General features: G+C 50.7%; 1 protein-coding gene across 1 annotated transcript; it reads right to left on the minus strand.

Annotated features, from left to right (window-relative positions):
- Positions 1-1,437: 1,437 nt before the first annotated feature.
- On the minus strand, positions 1,438-12,557 carry LOC143836437 (cathepsin Z-like). The gene is made up of 6 exons (XM_077335727.1): positions 12,382-12,557; positions 10,671-10,834; positions 7,816-7,995; positions 7,078-7,228; positions 4,602-4,764; positions 1,438-2,420 (listed from the first exon to the last, which is right to left on the minus strand). Exons 1-6 carry the CDS (start codon positions 12,513-12,515, stop codon positions 2,316-2,318), a joined length of 897 nt encoding a protein of 298 aa, XP_077191842.1. The 5' UTR covers positions 12,516-12,557; the 3' UTR covers positions 1,438-2,315.
- Between the last annotated feature and the right edge of the window lie 3,552 nt (positions 12,558-16,109).

Raw genomic sequence — 16,109 nt, forward strand, 5'->3', positions numbered from 1 at the left:
TAAAATAGCTTATTTACCGTACGGACCTTTGTCATCGTGGAAGACTTATGAAACCACTCGCTTCCCGGCACTGTCTGTTTTGTCGGTCACTACCGCTCACCCAGGCTAGCCCAATCTCATCAGACCTGAGCCGGATGGCCCGTGCTAGCCTCACCATGCTAGATTTCAAAAACTCAGGTTGGTCCTGGTTAATATTTGGATGGGAGGCCAAGGAAGCCAGGGTAGCCACTGAGGCAGGCAGTGGCAAACCACTTCTGAACATCTCTAGCCTTGAAGACCCTACAGCAGGGGGGCTCTTCTGTGGTCTTCTGACCTTCTTATGAAGGCCTCAGCTTCCATGCCATTTTTGGCCCTCTGGAGGAACTGGTTGGCCATTGTAGTCCAAGGACATCTGGAGAGCCATAGTTTGGCTAGCCCTGCCCTACAGGATCACCCTAAGTCAGCTGCACTGCCCTATTGTTGGCCCTCTGGAGGAACTGGTTGGCTACTGTAGTCCATGGACATCTGGAGAGCCAGATGCGGCATTGAAACCCCAGGGACTAAAGGGAGAAGAATATTGCCAGATATGAAAGGGCTAGGTCATTTTCACTCTCTCTCTGTCCTACAAGGCTGCCATATGTCAGCTGCAGTGTGACAACACTTTCCTCCACCACCACAGCTGAAAGGTAAAGGTATCCCCTGTGCAAGCACCGAGTCATGTCTGACCCTTGGGGTGACGCCCTCCAGCGTTTTCATGGCAGACTCAATACGGGGTGGTTTGCCAGTGCCTTCCCCAGTCATTACCGTTTACCCCCCCCAGCAAACTGGGTACTCATTTTACCAACCTCGGAAGGATGGAAGGCTGAGTCAACCTTGAGCTGGCTGCTGGGATCGAACCCCCAGCCTCATGGGCAAAGCTTTCAGACTTACCACTCTGTGCCACAAGAGGCTCCCTCCACAGCTGGAAACGGCATGCTAAAACTACTTGTGCTTCATTTTGACAAGTGGAGCAAACTTCCTGGTAGCTGTGGCCCTCCTCCATAGGATACTTACCTGTCCCCTGGTACAACCAGTGGGGACCATATTGCCTTTACGGTGTTGTGTGGGTACACTTGTTCCTGCCAGTCGGAGACTGCTGCAGTGGGGTCATAGTTATAGTGTCACACTGAAATCTGGGACATCAGCATTTGAAAACGCACCCCCCACCACCACCCTGGCTATAAAGGTGCACCAGGCACCCTTGGGTCCATTGTGCCTCCTGAGCCTCCATGAATTGGTGTGAGTGTGAAGGGGGGGTGGCAGTTCACAAAGACAACCTCCAAAACTAGCCAGATCATATCCATGGGTGTGATGTGACCGGGACACAGAATGGGGTCGCATCCTATTCTTCAATCGCCAGGACAGCAGATTACGCAACCTGAAGTCCGCAAACCATACCGGAAAAAGCTCCGTCAGTAGTTGTTTAGTATCTCATTGGGTTTTTTTTAATAGAAAAGTTTTTTAAAAAATCAACTCTGGATCACCAGTAAGGTACAAAGCAAATTTATCACACAATTTCAAAAGTGCTTAACTCACTTTCTCCCCTAATACAATCAGTACACATAATTCACTCTCCTTTAAAGGAAGTAAGCCCAGGTAAAACTGGACGCTCAGTCAATGCCGGCATTTCACAAGCACCTGTTCAATGGGTACGTCAAAACTGCTATTCTTCCATTTGAAAAAGAAGCAATAATTTCCTGGGATCCAGATGCAAGGTTACAAATCACAGTGGTCTTGACATCACGTGTTTCTCACAAAGACTGGCCAACACATAAGCAAAGGAGTGGGTTTCTGCACACACAGCAGAATTCTTTAAAGAGGCAGAAAAACTGTAGTCCATATGTTTTGTAGAAGAAGAGTTGGTTTTATATCCTGCTTTTTTCTACCCGAAGGAGCCTCAAAGTTACTTCCCTTCCTCTCCCCACAACAGACACCTGGTGAGGTAGGTCAGGCTGAGAGAGCTCTGACAGGGCTCTGTGAGAACTGCACCATCAGGGCTGTGACAAGCCCAAGGTCACCCATCTGGCTGCATGTGAAAGAGTAGGGAATCAAACCCGGCCCAGCAAATTAGAAGCTGCCACTCTTAACTATTACACCACACCGTAAAAGAGAAAACCATGCTCCTTTCTCCCCTAAAAGAAAAGTCCAACAGGGAAGGAATATGGTTGAGAGCAGCTGAGTCAATTAAAAGTGGAGGAGACAAAAATTTATCCTCAGAGGGGAGATCGCTGTCGCTTATATGCACCCGTGACTTCTTGCAGGCCCACTGCTTGTTACAAGTGATACCCAGAGCAGATTCAAGGGACTATCGCATCTCCGTAAGTACACCCGTCTTCTATACCAAGGTTGTAGTCGGTTCCTTTCCAGGCGCTGGTCACAATTCTAAGCCAGCCCCTTTCACCCTGCAAGAGAGAAATTAGCACTGCGGTCAGGGAGGGAAACACAAGGACGGGAAGATCAAGCAACCTCTCTTAGGGCGTCTCCCTGGGAAGCCCAGCGATACATCAAACCCTAAAAGACGTACACAGAGGAAGAAAGCTTCGCTACAAACTTGGAAGAGGATCACTGTGGATGATGATACAGGGACTGTGGTCAGTGGAAGAGCTGCTGCTAGGCATGCCGAAAGTCCCAAGTTCAATCCCCACCCTCTCCAATGAAAGGGACCAGGCAGTAGGTGCTATGAAAGATCTGATGCCCCAGAAGCTCCAAGTAGGCAACACAGATCTGGATGGATTGAGGGCCAGATTCAGTAGAAGGAAGCTTTATGTGTTCATATATCATTGGGAAAGGCTGTGGCTCAGCGGAAGCGCTTGTGTTTCGCAGGCAGAAGATCCCAGGTTCAATCCCCGGCATCTCCAGTTAAAAGGACCAGGCAGTTGAGGATGTAAAACAGCGGTCGCTGGCAGGGGCTCATGGGAATTGTAGTCCATGGACATCTGGAGGGCCACCGTTTGACTACCCCTGGTGTAAAAGATCTGCCTAAAATCCTGAAGTCAATCTAAGATTCTAAATAGACAGTACTAACCTTGAGGGATCAATGATTCAGTATAAGATAGCTTTGTATGTGTACAGAACCTAAAGGGGGATGGGGAGATACTGTTCCTTGATACAAGAGAGCATTTTTTTCTTCTTAGATTAAACTCCGTCCCTTCCCAAGGGATCCTGGGTCAAATACAAAGGCTCTCATCGTCTGCCAATCTTTCCAGCGGTGCTTCAGGGCAGAGAGAAACCGGAGCGCTGTTGGTTGGAATGCCATACCTTCCTGCAGTGTCAGGGATTTGTGGATCGTTTCTCTTTCCTGTGCTAATGAGGGGTTGGTCGCATCAGATTAAACCCTTGCCAGGTGCAGAGCCAGGAGTTACACTGGAGGTAGGCACATTAATTTGCTCACGTGACCGGATTTAAAAGGGCCTTCAGCGTGGTGACTGGTTGGTCGTTAAAATTACTTATTGGGTTGTTGTACGTAGAGCCCCTCAAGGCCTGTGGGCTAAAGGAGCTGTATCATTAAACTTAGGTGGGGAGATGCAGGACGGGAGAGCACCAGGTTGGATTCTCTGGACAAGCCTCTCCAGTGACGGCTTGGGATAGGACAACCTTAAGGGTGACGTACTTAAGGACTCTCAGCTAACAGCTGGCACTGCCATTCTGGGCCTACACTGCCAGCACGTGGGTATTTATCTATTTGTAAGGTCTGTGTAGCAAAAACAGGAGATTGGAGGATTGTTTGGCAGCCAGGCAAGGGATGTTTGGAGGTGGTTTCCCATTGCCTGCCTCCGTGTCATGACCCCTCATGTGCCTTGGAGGAACTACCACCCAAATCCTTAGGAGGTCTCCCCTCCAAATACTAGCCAGGGTTGGCCGTGCTTAGCTTCCTAGATCTGACGGGATTGGGTATGCCTTGGCTATGGGTGGAAGGCCACCTGGCTAGGTGCTGTGGAACATGGAGTTCATGAGTGTACCTTTCCTGGGTGCCAGTACCTCCCCCGCATGCTAGCAGCCTTCTTTTCATGGTGCCTGCAGTTCCGAAGTGTTTCTACCAAAAGTTTTAGACCACACTTAATTTTAAAGCTTCTCCTAAGGACATGAGAGTCCTGTTGGATCAGACCAGTGGTCCATCTAGTCCAGCATCCTCCGGAGGCCCAACAACAGGGCATAGAGGCCGACGCCTTCATAAAAACATCAGAAGAACCTTGCTGGACCAGACCAGTGGCCCATCTAGTCCAGCATCCTGTCTCTCACTGTGGCCAACCAGTTCGTCTGGAGGACCAACAAGGGCACAGAGATTGAGGCCTTCCCCCGATTTTGCCTCCTGGCTCTGGGATTCGTCTAGAATGGCTGACTGCATATGTGGAGGCTCTTCTAGTCACCATGGCTAATAGCCACTGACAGACCTATCTTCCATGAATCCATCTAGTCTCCTTTAAAGCCATGTATGGCTGTGGGCATGACTACGTCCTCTTCTTGTGTACATATAGTGCTCCTCCATCTGCTCTCTAGGAGGGCCAACTCTGCAATGGACTCTGCTCACCCGCCTGGGATCTTTAAACAAAGAGATGATGGACATGCTTGAGTTTTCTCCTTACCCACGGTTCTCCCCAAGAGTTACGGACAATCCAGTACTCGGTTCCGTTTTCAATGCCCCAGCCAGCGACGGAGACTATGTGGTTTATTGACGCAGATGGGCTGTATTCCTTGTAAAGTCCTCCAGTGTAGGCATCCAGCTTTGGAGTGGCCATGATCCCACAACTGTTTAAAATTAAAGGGACATTCATGACAACCAACAACCTCTGAAAATCCATTCTAGGTAACTTCATAAAAATCAAAGGTTTCAAGAAATGACGCTGGTTCAAGGAGGTTATCCTACAAATGTTGCATAGCAGGTACAACAAAGCCATGACTTGCCAAAGCTAAGCAGATCTCGGTCCAGCCAAGATGGGGGACCTATGGGACCATGACACTCACGGCTTTGAGCTGAAGAAAGATAGGATAGAGATTTGGTGGCGGCGGAACGTGCTGTCAAGTCACAAGAAGCTTATAGCAACACAGCAGGGCTTTCAAGCCAAGATTGATTCAGAGGTGGTTTGCCACTGACTGCCCTTTACATTACAAACTTGGTACTCCTTAGTGGTCTCTCATCCAAATACTGACCAGGACCGACCCTGATTAGCTTCTAAGATCTGGCAAGATTGAGCTAGCCTGGGCCATGCAGGGCAGAGATTTAATAAAATACAAATGGGAAATATGGTAGTGCTCCTACAACTATGGTGGGATCCTGGTTTGGCATGAAAGTGCATACTATAGTTGGGTGGTTTGTACATGACAGCAACCAGGGCTTGACACAAACGGGAAATAGTTCCGTGCCTGATACTCTTGTGGGCATGGCCACTCTCCCCTGCATGTCTGCTCAGAAGAAACGTCCAATATGTCCAAAACGAAAAGAAGAAAATATCCTGACACACAAAAAAGTCAAGAGCCTGAAAAGGTCAAAATAAGGGAAATTGTGAAGCCCCTGTAGGGTAGAACACAATTTTAAAAATATAGTATAAATATTTATTTATACTATAAATATTTCAGCATTGGAATAGGCTGCCTAAGGAGGTGGTGAGCTCCCCCTCACTGGCAGTCTTCAAGCAAAGGTTGGATACACACTTTTCTTGGATGCTTTAGGATGCTCTGGGCTGATCCTGCGTTGAGCAGGGGGTTGGACTAGATGGCCTGTGTGGCTCCTTCCAACTCTATGATTCAAGTTAACAACCCAAGGCTTGTAGCATAGCCTCAATAAATCAGGGCATGCATGTGACCCAATGCCTCCACTGAGCAAACAAATTTCGGCATTGCCACCTTGATCAATGGTCAGGCACCAAGTAAAACCAGCATACATAAAATACAATAAATACAAGAATTGGTATATAGAGTTGGCTCCTTTACATAAAATATTATATACTCTGGACACTGTGGACCTTAGTCAGTTCCATAGACCAGAAATCCAGATTAAACAAACTGAGGTCTCTAATCTTTCAAAAGTGGACCCTTTCAGGGTCCAGTGAGTGTCATGTAGGAGCCAGCTTTCATCCAAAGTATGCTGTGGAATAGGCTGCCTAAGGAGGTGGTGAGCTCCCCCTCACTGGCAGTCTTCAAGCAAAGGTTGGATACACACTTTTCTTGGATGCTTTAGGATGCTTAGGGCTGATCCTGCGTTGAGCAGGGGGTTGGACTGGATGGCCTGTATGGCCCCTTCCAACTCTATGATTCTATGATTCTATGTTTTCTTGGTGGCCTTTCTGTCTTAACATCAAAACGGGGTGATCTCCAAATGCAGCATTAGGGCCCGAAGTAGGAAAGGACCTGAGACAGGGAGGCGAAGGCTGGTCCCCAATTGTTCTTCTGTTAGTCTGGTCTCAACCACAGACTGGGTGGAAGAGTGCCATTTTACAGGCCATGGTCTCTACTTGTAACTCATTCCACCAGACGAGAGCCAGGGCAGAAAAGGCCCTAGTTCTGAGGCCAGCCAAATTTCTCTAGGGCCAGGGATTAGTAAGTTTTATTGTAACTTCATGGATTTTATGGTTTTATGGCCTGTAAACCACTGTGAGTCGGCTAGCCTGAGGACAGGTTAAGAAATTGGAAGAAGAAATATAATAAGTACAATAAATAAATAAGTAGTAATAGTACTCGCAGTAGGAATAGAAGGTATTAGATGAGTGTAGAGCTCTCCAGGGAGAATATTTTTTATTATACAACATCCATAAAATTCAGTGTTCTATCCACGGTTGTCCTACAGCAGGGGTAGTCAAACTGCGGCCCTCCAGATGTCCATGGACTACAATTCCCAGGAGCCCCCTGCCAGCGAATGCTGGCAGGGGGCTCCTGGGAATTGTAGTCCATGGACATCTGGAGGGCCGCAGTTTGACTACCCCTGCCCTACAGATTAGAATGGGAATTGTATTTCCAAGGGTTTATTGATTGTGGTAATTTTTTTTTAATCCTTAAGAAAAATATTTAAACAAGAGAATTAGGATTTCACTTCTGAAGCACTTTGGTGTGAGATTTTCTACCCACCTAATAGGACCGTTGACATAGATCTCCGCCATCATTTTCTCCCGCCCGCTGACGGAACCGTAGTCGGCCACTTTCCACAAGGTGTAGTTCTTGATCACGTGACATTCTCCGAAAGTAACACACGTCCCACATTGGTTGAATATCTGACAGTCTACAAGAAAAGGTAAGAGGCCTGATGATCACAAGGCCAACGGTGAATGGGCGGGCAGAAAGGATTGTGTTGGTGCTTGGCTCTTGTGGCCCTTTTTGGCATGCCCAGGGAAATGCCAATCACCAATTTGGAGTCGGGAGGCGAATTTCCCAGGTGGTGGGTTGAAGACGACTATCCAACCATAACGCTCAGCACTGAATTGGATAAAAGCATCAATATGAACCTCGTCCCCCCCTACTTTATACGAAAAAAACACAATTAGAGGGTTGGCTAGCCAGTGGCTCAATGGTAAAGCATCTGCTTGCCATGCAGGAGACCCAGGTGTGATTCCCGGCATCTCCAGCTGAGAGGGCCAGGTAGCAGGTGATGTGGGAAACCTCAGCCTGAGAGCCTGGAGAGAGCTGTTGCCAGTCTGAGCAGACAGCACTGAGCCTGATGGACCAGGGGTCTGATTCTTCCTGTGGTCATTTCTGGATCTATGCACCAGTGGTGCAAAATGAATGAAAATGTACTTGCATTCTGCTTTCTTCCTGCGCATCACACAAGAAGGAGCAGCACGAGAGCGCAGGCGCTTCGACCTCACCTACCTTGATCTTTCGCTTGGTAGTTGTTGCAGGTCTCGTCCGGGATGCCGTGCTCGTGGGCGTACTGCCACACCCCGAAGTCGTCCCCTCCTTCACAGGACCCGGCGTTGGCGCAGTCGATCACGTTCTGGACCGAGAGGTAAGCAGAGGGCCACGTCCCTTTCTTCTTGATGTTGATGCGATCTGAGAGGCAACGAGAAAGACACGTTCGGTGGACGGCCAGCTGTGTGCCTGTAGCCCCCCACTCCAAGAGCCTTTGCCCGTGGCCGGAACACAGCGGGCACCACGTAGCTGGTTTCGGTACTCCACTTTTTTAACTACCCAAAGGAGTCTCAAAGCGGCTTACATTCGCCTTCCCTTTCCTCTCCCCACAACAGACACCCTGTGAGGGAGGGGAGGCTGAGAGAGCCCTGATATTACTGAAGAAGAAGAGCTGGTTCTTTTATGCTGCTTTTCTCTACCCGAAGGAGGCTCAAAGTGGCTTACAGTCGCCTTCCCTTTCCTCTCCACACAACAGACACCCTGTGGTTCACTGGGGCTGGGAGAGCTCTGAGAGAACTGTGACCGGCCCATGGTCACCCAGCTGTCTGTATGTGGAGGAGGGGTGGAGAATCACACCCTGTTCTCCAGATTAGAGGCTGTCGCTCTTAACCACTACATCTCTTGTAGGATGAAACAGTCATGACCCAGAAATCACTCCCGCAGCTGAGAATGCTGCAGGGCATCGAATCAGCGGTTGCTGAATCATTTCCTCCGCCCCCCCCCTTCCACTGCTGGCCGCTCTCTGGAGTCCTCTTCCTTTCCTGCAGGCACTGAGTCAGGGTTCTCGGCACCTGCCACAAACAGTCCCACTTGTACTTTCAAAATTCACGCCAGGGCAGCCAAGGTAGCTGCTGAATGGCATTAGGACACCAAGCACACTCGCCCGTCCTGCCTATATGGGGAAAAATCCCCTCCACTACCGAATCCCCTTGCCTCATCCATGTGGCTGATGGTGTAAGGACATGTGCAAAGAATCATAGAATCGTAGAGTTGGAAGGGACCTCATGGGTCATCTAGTCCAACCCCCTGCACTGTGCAGGACACTCACATCCCAATCGCTCATCCACTGTAACCTGCCACCCCCTTGAGCCTTCACAGAATCAGCCTCTCCGTCAGATGGCTATCTAGCCTCTGTTTTAAAATTTCCAGAGATGGAGAACCCACCACCTCCCGAGGAAGCCTGTTCCACTGAGAAACCACTCAGACTGTCAGGAACTTCTTCCGGATGACAGTGGAGAGATCAGTCTGTGGTGGTCCCTGGTCCCAAAGAGGTGAAATTGGTCTCAACCAGCCTGGGGGAATACTCTATTTAATGAGATCAGGGCCCTACAAGACCTTAATCAGTTCTGCAGAGCCCATAAGGCGCAGCTCTTCCACCAGGCCTATGGTCGAAGCCTGGAAACAACAATAAAGCCTCCAGATTCCAACACAGTGTACCTCAAACTATCAAAGGAGGAGATGGCCTCCACCACTGGGTGAACTCCCCCGTGTCTCGTGATCAGCTGCTACCAGGAAGAAACGTTTTAGAGTTTTGATCTTTCAGCTTAATTTTTACCCAAGTCAACAAACTCTTTGGACCTCCGGAAGCTCCTCAAAGTTTGTGATGAGGGTGTTTGTGCTGGCAGAGAACAGTCAGCTGCCTGCCCCATCACATGATCTGCACATGATCTGTGATTGCTGATGCAAAGTTACAGTGGTGGAATACCCCCCCTATGGAAGTGCCACATCCCCTTTTCTTGTTTCTCCTCTGGGCTCCTGGCCAGCTGCAATGCTGCAAACAACCCCAGACAAACAAGGCTTTATCCATAGCCCAGCATCTTGGTTCCTTCAGGAATCAGAATCTCACACAGAGCTGGAAGAGGCCACCAAGGGCCATCCAGTCCAGACCCCCACCTTCTCGGGGTCTTGAAAACTGACAGGTGCTCCTCCAATCCCCTCCTAAAACTTCCAACGAAGGAGACTCCACCACCCTTCTAGGCAGAGTGTTCCATCTCCGAACAGCCCTTCCCCTCAGAAAATGCCTTTAATATTTAAGGGGAACCTCCTTTCCTGTAATTTGAACCCATTGCTCCTAGTCCTTGACTCTAAAGCTGTGCTGGAGAAGCTGGCCCCCTCTTCAACATGTCTACGTTTTCATCAGCCCAGGGACAGGCAAAATCTGGACCGGGAGTGGAAGCATTCCGGCACATGGGCAGGCCCTGTGGAGCACCCAGGGATCGCCTCCATGCCCTGCCTCGCCTCTTTCTGTCGACTCAGCTAGTCAGGGGCAGGAAAGCCTCCCTCAAAAGTGCAGGGCGGCAGGCTGGTTCAGCCAGACAGGGAAACAAACTGGTCTGAGCTCAGCCCTGGTACCTGGGGAAGGGCTGTGGCTAAGTGGTAAAGCACCGGCTTGGCATACAGAAGGTCCTCGGTTCAATCCCCAGCATCTCCAGTTAAAAGGGCCAGGTACTGAGTGATGCAAAAGACGTCTGCCCAAGACCTGGCTTAGAGAGCCTCTCCCTGGGTGACTTTGATGGCCCAAAAGTCTGATTCAACAAAACACAGCTTCAGGTGTTCATGGGGATCCTCCCTTGGGCCATGTTGCGTTCCATTCTCTGGGTGGAAAACAGCCGTTTCCCCTTGAAAGACAGGAGGTAATTCTGGGGCTTCTCCCAGTCAAATGAACTGAGTCACAAATCACAAATCACGGTCATTTCGTCAGCATAATTAATTTCCCCAAAGCAGCTCAGAGAGCATTCTGTCCGAGAAAGAAGCCTCCCTGCAGAGTTTAGAGAGAAAACTAAGCACAGGGTGGAGAACCGGCAACGCTCCCCTACCTGCGAGGGCACTGGTGCTGCCGTGAGCCCAACAGGATCCGCAGTACTGAGGAATGTGCTGGTTGCGCGTGGTGCTCGCGTAATTGACTCCATTTATGTTGCGCCAATCCCAGCTCTTGGGCAGCTTTGAGACGTCCAGGTATTCGTGAGGACGGGGGTAAGTTCTGCAGGGATCGAGCAGGAGAAACAAGTTGGCGTTTCACCCGGCACCTTGGAAGAAAGCACCATGCCCTTCCCAGTTACCTGAATACAGGACCAAGTTTGAGTCCAGTGGCACCATTTAAGACTAGCCAATTTTAATTCTGAGTAAAGGTTTTCATGTGCATGCATGTAGCTGAAGAAGTGTGCACGCACTATGAAAGCTTACACCCAGAATAAAGGAACAAAATTTGAGTCGAATGGCACCTTTAAGACTAACGAAGATTTATTCAAGGTGTGAGCTTTTGTGTGCAAGCACTCTTCCTCGGACAATGGAACAAAAATCATAAATTAGGAGAGAGTAAATTAGTAGTATATTAGCATGATCATTCTTTGCTAGAATAATAAATCAGTCCTTCGGGTTCAATTGTCGTTCACAAAACCATAGGGGGCATAAAAATGTTAAGGTTAGTGATTAATGGCAGATGCTTTCCCAGTTGTGAAATGCAGTAATTAAAAGAGACTTGTTGGAGACTCCATCCTCCACGCAAAATAAAACTTTGTTGGTCTTAAAGTTGCCACTGGACTCAAACGTTGTTTTGTTGCTTCAAACCGACAGGAGCACACCTGAATCTGCTGTCTGGCCACTTTGACTTAACCTTTCTCCTTGGCTGGCAATCCCATGATCACTTCCTGCAAAATAGCCATAAAAGCCCTGAGGCAGCATCAGGTGTTTGGCCAGCCCAGGGTGGTGCGTCTTCTGAACTCTGGCCTGGTCAGAGCAACCATCCAGGTTGGAAAAGGACATGTGCCTTGTCCCAAGATGACCCACAGTGCTTAGGTCCCCTGGCCACTAGCATGTGACCATAGGAAGAAGTACCAGCGGAGAAAGCAGGCACGGAGAAGGAATCTGAAAGAATTTAAAAGAAAGGGGAAACAAAGGCCAGGTGAGATTTCATCTCAGGCCTGAGAGAAGTGAAACCAAACAACATGCAAACTGTTGAGGGTGTTGTTGTAACAGTTTGTTTGTTTAAAAGACAGCGTGGGGTGCTGGTTAGAGCCCTGGACTGTGGCAGAGAGATTCAGGTTCAGGTCCCACTCCTGCCACGGGAGCTCGCTGGGCACCCTTCGGCCAGTCAGGCTGTCTCCGCCTGGCCTCCCTCACAGGGCTGTTGTCAGGACTGAAGGGGGGAGAATGCCATCAGCCGCGCAGGGGCTGGCCTGAATGAAAGAGAACAGCAGGCAGGCAGGCAGGAAGCAGGCGGGGGACAAGCGGCCAAAGCGTAATAACTGGGACCCGGGCTCCCCATGCCGAAGGCAGGCGCAGCCAAACAGCGGCTCCCCAGACGGACATGCTGGCAGGGGCTCATGGGTATTGTAGTCCCCGGACATCTGGAGACCCTAACCCGCCCAATGCGCGAAAGGGTCTTCTCCAGCTTCCCCGCCGCTTTCCCGGCCGCTGGGGCGGAAGGAGGCAGCAACCGCAGCCGGAGCGGCAAGAGCGCAGCGTGCGACGGGGCTTCCTTCCCAGCGGCAGGAGGACGCCCCTCCCTGTCCCCGCCGAGCGCCTCACCTGACCGCGGGGCTCCGGCGCGGCAGCGGCTTGTAGCAGCTCTGGCCGGCCCTGAAGTGGAGGCCGCCCAGGCAGCCCGGCAGCAGCAGCAGCAGCAGGGCCCAGCGCCCGCCCCGTCCGCCCATGGCCGGCATATCTGCTCAGCGCAGAGGCCGGGCGGGAAGGGAAGGGCAGGGAGGGCGGCGCCTGGCGCTCGGGGGCGGCCCACGAGGAGAGCGCGGCCGCCGGAAGGCTGCGCGCAGAGGGCGGAGGCGGCCAAAGGACAGGCGAAGGGGAATCCCCCGGCCCAGACCAGAGCAGCCTTCTGGGAGCATCGGGGTTGCCAACCTCCCGGTGGGGGCTGGAGAGCCGCTGCTGCTTCTAAAACACGCCTCCCGCTTCTCCTGCGCTGGGTCCGCAAGGGAGGCTTTGCACGGCCCTGGAGCAAGCGGCCGCTTTGGAAGGTGGGCTTGCGGGGCGCGGTCCCACCCGACCCCAGGTGCCCTTGCCGCGCTCATGCCCGCTCATGCGTCCAGCCTCGGCCGATCCCTCTGGAGCGCCTCGCGGGTCTCCCCGGTCCTCTCTGGCCTGGACCGTTTCGCGTCGTCTGCAAACGTAGCCCCTTTTGCCGCTTCCTCCTGACTCCGAATCGTTAATGAACAAGTTGAAAAGGTCCAGATATCGGACTGATCCCTGCGGGACCCCACTGCTGACCACCTTCCCCCGTGAAAACTGCCCCTTGATACTCCCTCTCTGCTTCCTGGGAATTAACCAGTTTTTAATCCACAAGAGGTCCGCTGAGTGTATTTTGTGGTTGTTGTTGGGTGTGAAGTCGTGTCCGACCCATCGCGGCCCCATGGACAATGATCCTCCAGGCCTTCCTGTCCTCTACCATTCCCCGGAGTCCATTTACGTTTGCACCTACTGCTTCAGTGACTCCATCCAGCCACCTCATTCTCTGTCGTCCCCTTCTTCTTTTGCCCTCGATCGCTCCCAGCATTAGGCTCTTCTCCAGGGAGTCCTTCCTTCTCATGAGGTGGCCAAAGTGAATTTAGGAGCCTTTGATAAGGAACTTGATCAAAAGCGTTTGGGAATTCCTCCGCAGCTTTTGTTCATCAATGTGCTTACTAGTTCTGTCTTTAATAACAGATCCCACCAACTAATGTCTGGCAGAATCTACCATCGGACTGGTTGGATCTGCAATTTCCTGCCACTTGTGATGTCTTAAAAGATCCAAGAGAGCTATTGGTCACCACTGAGAGCCATTTGAACCCAATCTCCGCTCTCCTAGCAGCTCAACCAGCACCCAGCACCTATCAGGCACCCATTTGCAACCTACCATAAGGATAGATTCAAAAGGGTATCCGTGTTGGTCTGAAGTAGCACAATAAAATCAGAGTCCAGGAGCACCTTTAAGACCAACAAAGATTTATTCAGGGTGTGAGCTTTCGAGTGCAAGCACCCTTCATCAGACTAAGATCTCCTTACACGAGCCTCTTGTGGCGCAGAGTGGTAATGCAGCAGACATGCTGTTTGAAGCTCTGACCATGAGGCTGGGAGTTCAATCCCAGCAGCAAGTTCAGAGTTGACTCAGCCTTCCATCCTTCCGAGGTCGGTAAAATGAGTACCCAGCTTGCTGCTTTGGGCTAAACGGTGGTGACTGGGGAAGGCACTGGCAAACCACCCCGTATTGAGTCTGCCATGAAAACGCTGGAGGGCGTCACCCCAAGCGTCAGGCATGACTCGGTGCTTGCACAGGGGATACCTTTACCTTTACCTTATATATATATACACACACACACATTTATTTCCCCCCCCCCCTCATGTATCTTTGTTGGTCTTAAAGGTGCTACTGGACTCTGCTTTTATTGTGCCATTTGCAACCTGTGGCTTGTTCTCTGGAGAGGGGCATGTTTAATTTGGCAGTGGAAGGAAGGCTGTGCCCAGGAGAAAGATGCTTTGGCACTCTGCTGATCTATGTTTAAGCAATCGCTTCCTTCCTTGTTGTGTGTTGACGTTTTTCTTTGAAACTGGACAAAGGCAAAGTTCTGCTTTCGATTCCCTTCTTGGCTCCTCTCGATTACTGCCTGAGTGGTTCAGCAATGAGATCCCTGTAGCAGTTTCAAGACTTCTCAAGTCAGTCGGAAAGCAGAAGAGTTGGGGGAGAGACCACAAATCCAGGTCCCACAGCCGCAGGGACTCTTGTGGGTTCATAGTTTCGGAACCCGGGTGGCAGAAGAGAGGAATGAAAAAAGGAGGAAGGGAAGCAGGACTGGAAACAAGGAAAAGTTTTGGGGCACATTAAATACCAAGACTTTATTTTCGGAGAGCAGCCATGTTAGTTGGCAGCAGAGCAGTTAGATTTGAGAGTCAAAGCTACCTCCATCAGATAATAATAATAAGCAGCAGCAACAGTAGAAGCAGCAACAGAAGAATTATGTTTTATACCCCAGTTTTCACTGCCCGAAGGAGTCTCAAAGTGGCTTTCAATCACCTTCCCTGCCTCTCCCCACAACAGACACCCAGGGAGGCAGGTGAGGGCTGATAGAACTCTGGAAGAACTACTCTGTGAGAACAGGAATATCAGGACTGTGACTATCCCAGGTCACCCAGCTGGCTGCATGTGGAAGAGCAAGGGAATCTGACCTGGCTCACCACCACACCATGCTGAAGAGAAAAAAGAACTACCCTGGCACTCATCACAGCCCTGTTAGTGCTGTTCTGGCTGAGCAGTTCTCTCAGAAGCTCTCTCAGCCCCACCTCCCTCACAAGGTGCCTGTTGTGGACAGCAGAAGGGAAGGCGATTGTAAGCCGCTTTGAGACTCCAGGCAGTGCAAAGTGGGGTATAAACACCAGCTCTTCATCTGTTTTACTGCCAAAGCTGCCCTTCTCCTGTGGTGTTCCGCCCAGCTGTGCCAGGCGGCAGGAGCCGATGGGGGTGAGCCAGACTCGGGAGAGGCCTGATGCCTGTCTCTTGCATCACTGCAAGACAGCTGCAAACCTTAGTTAGGTGTCTTTGCGTGCTCACACACGGCTTTCTGTGCAGAGAGGTGCACGGTGAACAGGAACCCAAGCTCCTGTCAGGCTTCGTGCTTATTTATTTATTAAATTTATATACCACCCTCCACGGAGGCTCATATATTATGCTGCATCCCAGAGCCAAAAGGTAGAAGCGTCTGGAAAGTTCGGAAGGGTGCAGTCTCAACATAAAGGCCAAGGTCAGGGCACCAGTAGCCTGCCTGCGATAAGGACCAATCAGGTTCTTTGGCAGGCTAGCCAATCTATGTAGAAGTTTGTGTTGCACCTGTGTTCCCTGCTTGGTGCTTCTGGCTGGAGTTGGAGTTAGTAAAGAGCAGGTTGTTTTTGAAGAGCTGCAGCTGTGTCTCCTGAACCTGCAGGCTTATTAACTTGCAGCTGTTGTTCTCTCCATTTCCAAGTTAAACGGGATTTTAACCAATCACTGGGTTTTGTAGAGCCCTCCGGCTACACTCCCACAGCACCCCACTGATTCTCTCCACTGGAGCGACCCTCAGGACCAGAGGAGTCCTCTGTTGGAGTTCTCTGTTGTTTTGTGAAAAGGAAGTTGAATTCTGCCGCTCCTGTTTTAAGTCCTGCACACACAACCCTGCCTCATGACAGGCCGTTCTCACGGACAACATCCCGGTGGTCTTCGAAGGAGAAAAAGAGCTTTCTTTGCAGAATGGAAAAGGAGTTTATTGATTTGTTGCTTTGAGCAACCCTAACAAGTG

This window comes from Paroedura picta, chromosome 4, assembly GCF_049243985.1.
Source record: "Paroedura picta isolate Pp20150507F chromosome 4, Ppicta_v3.0, whole genome shotgun sequence".
In the NCBI taxonomy this organism is placed as follows: domain Eukaryota; kingdom Metazoa; phylum Chordata; class Lepidosauria; order Squamata; family Gekkonidae; genus Paroedura; species Paroedura picta.

Excerpts from the sequence above, each read along its gene's own strand:
- LOC143836437 (XM_077335727.1), bottom strand. The coding sequence starts at position 12,515 with ATGCCGGCCATGGGCGGACGGGGCGGGCGCTGGGCCCTGCTGCTGCTG. Across the intron at positions 10,835-12,381 it reads CGCCGGAGCCCCGCGGTCAG|AACTTACCCCCGTCCTCACG; the intron begins GTGAGGCGCTCG and ends CGATCCCTGCAG. Across the intron at positions 7,229-7,815 it reads CTACCAAGCGAAAGATCAAG|ACTGTCAGATATTCAACCAA; the intron begins GTAGGTGAGGTC and ends CTTTTCTTGTAG.